This window comes from Camelus ferus, chromosome 19 (assembly GCF_009834535.1).
Source record: "Camelus ferus isolate YT-003-E chromosome 19, BCGSAC_Cfer_1.0, whole genome shotgun sequence".
Lineage (NCBI taxonomy): Eukaryota > Metazoa > Chordata > Mammalia > Artiodactyla > Camelidae > Camelus > Camelus ferus.
The window spans coordinates 10,071,659-10,082,608 of NC_045714.1; the positions used below are offsets into that span (position 1 = coordinate 10,071,659).

The 10,950-nt window shown below is 50.2% G+C and overlaps 1 protein-coding gene across 4 annotated transcripts in view; it reads left to right on the forward strand.

The window, feature by feature from the left end:
- RTF2 (replication termination factor 2) overlaps positions 1-8,556 on the forward strand; it is a 33,605-nt gene extending 25,049 nt beyond the window's left edge. Inside the window, exons 6-10 of one of the 4 annotated variants that reach the window (XM_032461418.1) lie at positions 3,899-4,012; positions 4,557-4,687; positions 6,824-6,878; positions 6,986-7,081; positions 8,065-8,556. In XM_032461418.1, the coding sequence (XP_032317309.1) occupies positions 3,899-4,012; positions 4,557-4,687; positions 6,824-6,878; positions 6,986-7,081; positions 8,065-8,391 (723 nt within the window). In that variant the 3' untranslated portion in view covers positions 8,392-8,556. The remainder of the gene's footprint in view (positions 1-3,898; positions 4,013-4,556; positions 4,688-6,823; positions 6,879-6,985; positions 7,082-8,064) is intronic. The other 3 variants (XM_032461419.1, XM_006186141.3, XM_006186140.3) reach the window with 3 other exon arrangements.
- The last annotated feature ends 2,394 nt before the right edge of the window (positions 8,557-10,950 follow it).

Consider the following 10,950-nt stretch of genomic DNA (forward strand, 5'->3'; position numbering starts at 1 on the left):
GACATAGAGCATAAACCTGTAAGTTACAGAAGAACCAATATGGGTGCAGTGGGTGTTTTTTTAATGTTTCTTCATCAAAGCCAAAAAGGAGATATCTTCTTCTGCCTTACAGGTTAGCTTTTAACTTTTTTTATGTTAATTGCGTGGTGTGATGGACATTCTCACATGTTGTAGGGAGTGTCAAGTTCGGGAGACCTTTTAGGGGAGCTGTTTGGCTTTAAAATTTCACTCCCTTTCATCCTGGTTTGAAATACTTCTTTGGCTATGTTCTCATTCTTTCATTCATTCATCCCTGCCACATGGAGCCTGCAGTGTGACAGAGAAGCTCTGTTTTAAAAGTCAGCACACACACGTGGGCACACACCCACTTATCACAAGCCATGAACGCAGGAGGCAGACAGGGCTCTGTGACAAAGAACAAGCAAGTCTCAGAAGAGGGATTTTCCAGTCAGATGCATGTGATCAGTTACTCATCACAATTATTATTTGTAAGAACAAAGATTGAGAAACCACTATTCCATTTTTTTGTGATATAAATACACAAATATAATAGCATATGACTCTTAATTCTACCGCTGTCCCCTCAGCACTTTCCTACTGGCCTTTACTTTTTCAAGAAAAAAAATTTTTTAATCAACATCCAGAGATCACATGAATATACAATTTCTAGTCAGGTTTTTCTTTTAACGTGATAAGCATTGATTTTCTATATTGTCAAAAACTCTAAAATAACTATGTACTCTTCCTTTTTAGGACTATGTTATGATTTATTTAGCCATTTCCCCCCATTTTTTGACATCTAAGGTACAAGTGATCAAAGGAAGCAAAATTGAAAATAAAACATCATTTCAACTTTGCAGTAACAGTACACCTAGAAAAATGCATTCACAGGAAAATATTGTTGTTTTTTACTTTGTGTACGTGTTACTTTTATAAGGAAAGAGAAAGGGTCAGCCCCTGTGGGCCAGCTGTGCCTCTGCAGCAGCCCTGCGTTCCCTTTCTAAAGTGACCCTCCGCGCCTTCAGTCCTTGGAGAAAAGGCCCCGTGTGCAGCTGGCATTGGCCAGAAACCTGCTTCCTGCCCCAGTGTCACTTGTCTCCAAGGATGGGCCGCTCCACCCAGGTTCCTGGGGTCCAACAGACACCTGCCAAAGTCAGGCGCCCAGAACAGAGGACAGCCTGCAGCCAGTCTCCAGGGGCTGTCTGCTCAGGTCCAGGCAGTTGAGGCCTGGAAGCGGCGGGTTTGGTATTAGTGGATGTTTTGAATTTTGGTGACAAAGAGCAAGATATCTCAAGATTTAATGTGAGAGGTTCCCCACTTTTTATTGGTAGTGGCTAATTCAACTTTTAAAAATACAGCTCTGGGTGCCTCACACCACAGCTGTAGGCAGAATAGCGTCCACAGTCAGAGGTAGACCAAACCGGCCTGTGTGGGGAGAGGGGCTGCCGACCCGGCAGGATGAGGGGCAGCCAGGACTGTGGGAAGAAGACACAGGAAGCCCGCGGGGGAGGAGCGGGAGCGAGGCCATCGGGCAGTGGGAGCAGACGCAGCTCCTTCTCCCTCTTGGCTGTGTGCTCAGGAGGGTTGTTTACGCCAGAGCCCCAGCCCCAAGCCCCACTGGGCCTATCCACCTGAGTCTGTGCCTACGGACTCTTTTTCATTCCCTCTCCAAGGACGACACCCCCCCGGGGAAGGCTCTACCCAAATCTCCCACATCCTGGAGCTTCCCCGGGGCCCTCCCTGCAGTGACGCTGGAAAACAAGCTCCTGTTCCTCAGAGGCAGCCCCAGCTACGTGTCCCCTTTCATCCTTCCTAGAACTGACTCCTCTCTGGGGCTCCAGCCTCAGGACTCGGGGGTCAGAGGAAGGTCATTTCAGTGGTGAAGGCTTACCCAACCCACTCTTGACAAGGAGCCAACTTTGACCAGAAGCGGTGGGTTCTGGACACAGAACCACAGCACGTAACCCAGCTAAGTCCGCAGCAGACGCTGACTGACGTCTTTATGTGTCGGGAGGTGCTGGGAAAGCTTTTAAGAAAAAGAGCACTTGCATGTCTTGTCTTGTGTTGAGGATGTTTTCTGTCAAAGATCCCAGGCACAGTGGGTCTCTTACTGTTACTGCTCTGGACACAGGAGACAAGGAGGCCTCGCTGGTCTCAGCATGCAGTTGTGCCCACAGCCCAGATTTGCCCCAGTGATCCACAAGGGATATGTAGCCATCAGATGGTAAGGGCCAAAGCCCCAGTGGAGTCGAGAGGAATCCAATGAGACTCCCTTATGTTTTCTCCCGTCCGCCAGGGGGCGCACTTCTCCCAGCAAGGGAGATGCAGCAGCGTGTACTGTCATCTCTCAGTATGGGGGGTGGTCAGGATTGGTCCAGGACTCTCACGGATCTGGGGATGCTCAAGTCCCCTATATAAAATGGTGTAGCATTGGCATATAACCTACGCACATCTTCCCGTACACTTTAAATCTTTAGGTTACTCAGAATACCCAATGTAATGTAAAAGCTGGGTACATAGTTGTAAATACAATGTGAATGTCAGGTAAACAGTTGCCATTGCTGGTCAGTGTAAATAGTTGCTGGTTTATGTAAAGGGTTGCTGCACACCAGTGAGTGGCAGCTATTTACATAGTATTCAAGTTTTGCTTTTTGGAACTTTCTGGAATTTTTCTCCCAAAGATTTTTTATCTGAAATTGGTTGAATCCATGGATGAGGAACTTGTAGGTATGCAGGGTATGTCATGTTTCTGCCTGAGGGAGGCTAGTCAGGGACACGGTGCTGAGAGCTGCATCCTGGAGAGCCACCCGCGGGGACACAGGCGGCTGTACCACAGGAAAGTGCGAAGATGCAGCAGTCGCCGGTGCTGGCGGAGCCGGTGCCCAGCCCTGTGCTGTACCCCTGCGGTGTGACCTTCGTTCTTGCCTCAGCCCGACGGCGACCACGTTGGGAGTTCAGTTCATTCCCCTTTTAACAGACGTGGTAACTGAGGCCATGGTCCAGGCAGTGAGGCTCTGGAGAGCAAGAGGGAAACAAACCCAGAGCGCATGTGGCCTGGATCCTGTCCTCAGCAGCGCCTAGTCCCCAGTGGGAGTGACCCGGGCCGCCGCAGCCCAGGGAAGAGCTGAAACGCAGGCCTCGCCTCCAGAAAGGTCCTTCCCCTCCCCCGCTGGGATGTAGCCCAGTTACTGTAGTTGGCCACCCCCCTAAACTCCAGAACAGTGGTTCTCGCAGCCTGGGTCCCCACAGCCAGCATCCGCAGGACCTGAGAAAACATTAGAAATGGAAATCATGGGTCCTAGCCTAGAACTCCTGGATCGGAAGCTGGCGGTGGGTCCCAGAGACCCCCGGGGAGACTCTGATGTCAGGTCAGGCTCACAGACCTCTCTCTGCGTCTAAAATGTGACATCGTGGCTTCTTCGCTTTCAGCCTTTGCTCAGCTGAGTGTGGCATCTCCCAGGCTCTGGTTAAGTCAGTCATCTTGAGATGAGCCAGCAGTAGGGGCTCAACAAGAATTACTAATAATTCCTTAAACAAACATTTCCTAACCGCCCACTCTGTGCCTGGGTCTTTGCACGGGGCCCCTGCTCCCGCGTGCACCTAGAGGTCATGTCCAGTGGGGACACCTGTAAGCAGAGAAGCCCAACAGAGAAAATGGGAGGAACCCTCCAGAATCCAAGTTCCCAGACATCAGCCAGGGCCAGACTTGCAGGCAGGCCTGCCCTGCTAACCTCAGATGGAAACTTCCCCAAGCAGAGCTCGGGCTCAGAAGCTGTCCAGGATGCAGGCGAGAACACAGGAGCTCGAGGACCTGTGGTTGGGCCAAGAGTGAGAGTCTGAGAGGTGGCAGCTTTCCATGGGGTGACAGAATCTTTCTTCTCTCTTTTTTCCTCTCCAGTGCGGGGCTGCCTTCCAGGAGGATGACGTCATCGTGCTCAATGGCACCAAGGAGGACGTGGAAGTGCTGAAGGGAAGGATGGAGGAGAGAAGGCTTCGAGCGAAGCTGGGAAAGGTACCAGGGTCCTGGTGTCTGTCCCTTACTGCCCCGAGTCTGCGCGGAAGTAAAGTCTTCAGGTCCTGCCCCGCCGCCCCTCCGCCCCAGAGTGATAGCAAACCACACAACTGCGTCACTGGCGGCTGCTTCGGGGTGTGCAGTGATTGAGGCAGTTTTTATGACCTGGAAGGGCCTGGGCTCTAGAAGGATTCCAGTCTCAGCCCGGCTGCACCTCACTGTGCTGGGCGCGCGCTTCTGCTCTTCTGCCCTTCTGCCCTTCTGCCCTTCTGCCCTTCTGCCCTTCTGCCCTTCTGCGCTCAGCTTCCTTGTCAGGGAGGAGGGGCTGGTGCAGGGGACGCCTGCTGTTAGGACGGTAGAAAAGTTCACGCCCATAAATCACGGCCCAGAGCGCAGCCTGAGGGCAGGCGGCCACCAGGACTGCTGATTCTCTGTGTTGACAATGTGTAAGACTGAGGAGGAGTGAAGTCACCATCCCCCTAGCACGTCTGAAGAGCCTGTGCTGACCGGGTTTGCAACACCACACACACACCCCTGTTCCCAGAGTGAGGAGCCAAGCAGCTTTCCTGCTGGTGGGAGCCACCTCCCTGGCCTTCCTGAGTCCCCCATGGGCTCCTGGAAGGGAGACCAGCGAGACGCCCTGGTGCAGGCGGCCAGCTCTGGATGGATGTGCAGGTGCGAAGGCTCTGTTTTGTGCTCCAGGTTCAGAATCACGTTCCACAAGCAGTGGAGTCAGTGCTTAATGATCTGTTGTAATAAGCAGGCTCAAAAGGGTTTATTGGCAAAGAAATCATTCAGTGTGCCATCGATTCTGGATCCAACAGGAATTTTCATTGTTCTTGAGTTTACTGATGATAGCAGTGGTCTTCTTTCATTCTTAAAAACAAAAAGATGTTAGGTTCAGGGTAAATGTGGGAGAAACTTCATGTAATCAGAACTAAGACAAAAGAGTGCTTAAAGTATTAGAAAATTAGTTTCAGTGTCCTGAGGACGTAAAATTGTGAAAACAAATAGCCTGACTGTTTTTATGCTACTGGTGTACATTTACCAATGATGTAGTAATTAAAGATTTTTCAGGTTTTTTAAAATCATAATAGAGGAAAGGGCTGGATCATACCACCCTAGAATAAGAAAGAATTCATGGCCTGTAAGACTTTAAAAAGCTGATGCTTGAGAATGTCAGATCATACTGTTATTATGTATGGGGTCCAGAATTCTCAGAAGGAGCCAAAGCATTTGCATTTCCTCCTTTTAGCATTGTGCCTAGGTAGAAAATGAAGAATGCATGTGAATGGTTCCATAGTACAAGGAATTGTGCCCAGACTTTGTGATCAAATGCTAGTAGACATATTCTCTGAAGCAGTTTTATACAAGGTTATTACAACATTCATGAGAAATAGTTAAAGAGCCACTCTGTCGTTTTAAAGGGGGAAATTCACGTTTAAAAGCAAACTTATGTGTGTTCATCTAAGCCGGTTTTCTAAGTTACTGCAGTCTCAGTATCGTACAAGCGAAGAAAAGTTTGAGATGTTTCTGACAAAGGACAGTGTCCAAAAGGGTCTGCTTGTTCTTCGTTGCTCCTGTTGATCAAGTTTAGTTTTTAAAAAGCACAGAAGGGAAAAACTGTATTTTAAAGGAGGCTCCTGGAGACTGGTGTGTCTTTAACCCTCTTCAGTGAGTTCGCCCCTCAGTCCCAGGCTTCCTGCCAAGTTTGCAAAGCCCAGTGGAACCAACATGCCCCTCTCTGCGAAATCCTCGCTGGAGCTTCTGGGAACGCCTCTTAGATACTGCTGCCAGAAAACCAAAATATTGCCCAAATATACCCGCAGCTGGAAACGGGACATGGCGTTTCCTCTCTGACTCCCTACTGCACTCAGATGAGCCCAGCTGTGAATGGATGGCTCGCAGATCAGCAGCGTTCTCTTGTTTTGAAAGCTGAGACGCCTTGAGTGTGCATCTTCCGTGTGTGAAATGAGCAGTACTTGCTGTGTGTTTTGTACAAGCATTACAGATCAGTTTGCATGTGCATATCACAAGTTCAAGGCCACTGCCTGAGCACGGTCTTGGGTGTTTTCTAGCGATCGGAGCCTTCTGAAGTCATTAGGGTGTGTGTCTTTAGCACCACCTTTTGCATACTTAGGGAGATGGCGTGTTTAAGTAAACTGAGTGAAAGTAGGCCTATTTATTCTTGTGACTGAAGTAGCTCTAACATGGCTGTGTGGTTTTAGAATGGGTTAGTTTTATTTCTTAAATTGTTGCTGACCAGTGTAACAATCCTGAGTGACAGAATTCTAACGGGTAATCCAGAGTCGAGGAGAACTGGCTAACGTGTTCCTTAGCACAGGCCTCAAGTCCTTATAGTTAAATACACAAATGTAAGAGCAGTTTGAGGACTCTGAAGACGTCTTCCTGGAGTGAGTGAGAGTCAGCACACGTCTGCCCTGGCTGGACTTCATGTTACCCTCCACTCAGCTGCTCTTTTGCATGCGGTAGTCACTGTTTACCCTGGCCGTTACCACTGAAATCTGTCATCTTCGTTTACATTTTTTGAAACTGTGGTTTCTGGAATGTAAGTATACAGCTGAGCAGATCTCTGCAGATGGGTGTTGTATGAGGCAGGAGCGCACAGCTGGAGACACGCGGGAAGGATGGGGTTTAGGACTGATGAGTTTCAGAGTCTCCTTCAGGCCTAGCCCCTGGCCTGAGTGAACTGGATCGGCCTCTTGTTGGGCTCCCGGGACGGCAGGAGCCACACTGACGCCGAAATCCGTGAATCCAAGCACATCTGTGCCCTCCTCTTTCTTTTCACAGAAAGCAAAGAAACCAAAGGCAGCGGAGTCTGTCTCAAAATCAGATGTCAGTGAAGGTAAGACGCTAAAAGAGTTCTTTGTTTTAGTAAAATAAGGCCATAGGCCTGCTTCCTAAATGAGTTCCTGGTTTTGTTTTGCTTAGTTTATTCTGTTCCTTTTACAGAAACCCCAGGACCATCAAAAATTAAGACTGGGAAGCCCGAAGAAACCAGCCTTGATTCTAGAGAGAAGAAAACCAACTCGGCTCTCAAAAGTGCAGGTGGGTCCTGTTGAGACGACAGTGGGTGACGCAGAAGGCTGGAAATGCAGATGGTTAGGGCACCGTTTTATTGGAGTGAATTCGGAAACTCAAGCTCATCCTAATTGTGCCTCTAAATAGTTGTGTGAGTGCGCTTCAGGGCTAACTGAGAAACAGCTGATACGCCGCAGAGCAGAAGCCCTGTGGGGAGGAGGGCCGGGGTCATGGGTGCTAACTGTCCAGTTTCCCTGTGGCGTCTGCACTTGGTGCCAGACTGACAAGGCATGCAGAGACCTGGACTCAAGACGTCCTGCAGACGCTGATCGGTGGACTGAGGCTCAGGGCGTTGGGCAGGGCCGTCCCCGTTCCCTCTGAGTCTGGGGTTCTGTGCGCACCACATGTGGCATCAGAGCCAGCCGTCCCTCCACCTGCCTCTTGACCAAGTATCAGAGAGCCATTTGGCGGTTAGTCCAGAATTTAGTCCATTTCTCCCCGAACTCACTACCTTTAACAAAGAAAATGAATTTATTTCACAAAGAAGAGAAACACGGATTCATTAGCTAAAGGAAAGTGCAATCTTATGCTGTAAACGTCCTCCACAGTGTTGTGGGTCCCAGTACCCCCTCCACGTAGTACTGCTTGGCCTGGGGTGGGTCACACAGCCTCCTGGCGTCTCTGTTTCCACCCCTGTAAGCAGGCTGATACCACCCCCCACCCCCAGGGAGATCGGTCTGATGTAATCATTCGTGGAGCTGGGACCAGCGCCAAGAACAGAGCAAGCAGTGATTTAGTGTGATTTTAAATGATAGATATAAGTGTAGTGGCTTCATTTCTTTTTAGGGAGGGGTGGACGATTGAGGTCACATATTTCAACATTCATCCCCAGAAAGGAGGAGGGAAATTCCTGGGATTAACAGACTTTTTTCTTCCCATTGGAGAAAGTGATGTTTGGAATGACCTGTGGGCCCAACCTTAAAGTTTTTGGCTTTTCATTTTTTTTCTAGCAGCAAATGGGAGCTCTTCTGGAAAAGCCGGGAAGCCTCCGTGTGGAGCGACAAAGAGGTCCATTGCCGACAGTGAGGAGTCGGAAGCTTACAAGTCCCTTTTCACAACTCACAGCTCTGCCAAGCGCTCCAAGGAGGAGTCAGCCCACTGGGTCACCCACACGTCCTACTGCTTCTGAAGCCCGTGCCGCGCCCCCACGCCGGCTCCTCCGACTCCACGAGGGAGGGGCTGTGGGCCTGGGCTGTGCTCTGTGTGCTCTGCTCCAGCTCCGTCTGCACGAGGTCAACCCCCCAAACCTCTGCCGCTGTGGTCAGTCCTGCCTGTGAGGCAGGTGGGGGCCCGCGGTGGCCGTGCCAGCCCCACCCCGTCCCCCTCTCCCGCGGGACCGCGCTCCCTTCCACCTGCAGGTGCACTTGGACCTTCCCGTGGCCCCGAAAGCGTGTTGGCGGCACTATTTATGCTTAAAATAATTAAAGACTCCAGATTGCTCATGGTGTGTGGTCGGCTCATTTTGACTAAAATTCTCATGGTTTTGCTGCCAACGGGTAATTAATTAAATAAGCCAAGTGAAACTGAACTGAGAAAGGATGGGTTTCAGGTACACTCTGCCTGCAGGGCCACGGGAGGGAATGTCTGCACCCGAGAGGGGTCGCCGCCTGGGTCAAGTACTTAGGGATGCCCTTCCCGTGTCATCTGGGTGACAGAGGAGATTGACTGGGGCACCTGATGATTTGGTACAAAAATAAAGCAAGTCTGAAGTCTGCCTTTTCTCTCATCTATCTGTATTTTTCTTCTTTCTTCCACTAATGTTTTGGCAAAAAAAAGAGAAAATTGTAGCCATCACATTGTTAGCGACAGGAGTAATCCTGTGACGTCAAGTCAGTTCAACGTCCTCTCAGCAGGAGATAGGATTGTCCATAAAATTGGTGTGTTTTATCCATAAAGTGTGTTGAAATCAATAATTAACAAAACTCTCTATGAGACAGTGAATTAAGGACCAGGAACATCCAAGCCTCAGGACTGTCTTCTGGAGACACTTGTATTACTGAGATGATCGGCTGGTTCTTCATATCAGAACCGGGGGCTCTGGTGTCCCTTAAAAAGCGGAAACAGGAGCTGAGGGAGGAAGGACGGGGGATGGGGGGCAGGCGGGGAGGGGGCCAGAGAGTCAGCCCTGCCTGCTCTGAGGGTGTACTGACATGAATATAGAAGCATTTTAATCAGAACTACATTAACAGTGCATTTTGGTTGTGGACTTGTCCAGAACAAACCAGAATCATCTGTTTTCTTCCCCTAATCAACTTGCTGTTACAGCTCAGTTAAACCATTTTCTAGTTGTTGCTTTTCTTCCTCTTTTTTGTTGAATTATTTTTGTAACAATTAGTGCCTTTTTAACCTGGTTAACATTATTTTTTACCACCCTGAGTTTTCTACTTTAATTTTATGAAGAAAACTTGATACATCAGTCCTTTTAGTCGAATGTTACTAATTACACCCTCAGCCATCATGAGGTGATTATTGTTATTTTAAGGCCGTTATTTGTACCAACTTCAGTTCTCTCCATTTTAGCGTTAATCAGTTTTATCTTGCATTGATTATTATTTTTTTGCATTGGTTATTTTGACTTTGTCCAGTTTTTTCTTGTGAGCCAGCCACAGTGTCCAGCATCTCAACAGCCCTGCCTGCCCTTAAGGTCACATCCACGCTATGCACCCTCCCCCTCCCTCCCTCCCTCCCTCTCTCCTGTGCCTCTTCCAGCTGGTGCCCCACCCAGTTACCACCTGCCTCTGGCTTCTCCAAAATACTCAGCTGAGCCTTTCCCCGCTGAGGGAACCCTCCAGCCTAGGAGAGAAAGGCTTGCTTTGGAGAGTGCTTCCAGCCTCTCATGTTTAGCAGGACATCGTGACCTCTGAGGCGTGAGGGGCAGCGCTTACCCCGCTCAAGGGGGGACAGTGTCTGCTCTGCGACCCCTCGCGAGGGCTGGAGAGCAAGGCGAGAAGGGCTCCTAGCAGTGCCTGATGCTCCACGGAGGACCTGAGCCCTGGGGGCTTCCTCTCACAGGCCTCACAGCCACCAAGGAGGCTGAGGTGGCCGTCCTGCCTCACGGGGGTGACAGCCGAGGCCCAGAGCAGTAGGTGAGATGCTCATGTGCCGGCAGCTCACGTGTCCGGTCAGGACTCCGGGTTGACTCCCGTAAATACCTGCCAGGTGGATGAAGCCCAGAAGCGGTGGGAGGCGTCCCCGCAGGACACCGAGGCCAGGGTTCCAGGAGCGCGGCCCGCCCTCCCTCCTCCGGGCCACCAGGACCCCCGCCCGCTCTGCCAGCAGTGACGGAGCTGGCAGGAGATCTCCACGTGCTGGCCATCATGTCCTTTATCCCCAAGAAACGAAAGTCTCCCCAAAATGGACTGAGAAGATTGTCACTCAACTCACAGACCTATTACTACCTTTTGACCCAGAGAGAATTTCAGGTTGAAGATCTTCCTAGACTTACCTGCTTTTCTGCTGGTCCTCTTCTGTTGAGAAGTGTTTTAGACTTGAACACAATGCAAGCCAAGAAGTCGGGACTCCTGTCATTAAACACACCCCAGCATTTCCAAGTAAGGGAAACCGGGTGGGACAAAGCTCTCTGAGCGTCAGATTGGGGTCACTTATGTAAATCAAGGGAGTCTGTTGGCCCCTGAGTGCATCACACCGTCCCCACCGAACTCTAGAGCACTATTTGGAGGAGTGGACTTAATGCAGGGTCCATGCAGACATGAGGCACCTCAGATTACCCTGCAGTGGTCGCCCAGGTCAACAGGACCGACTTCCACAGGGGCCGTGTGAGGCTGATCTGGGAGACTGGGGACAGAGTGTGATTTCAAGGAGGAGACCCTGAAGAG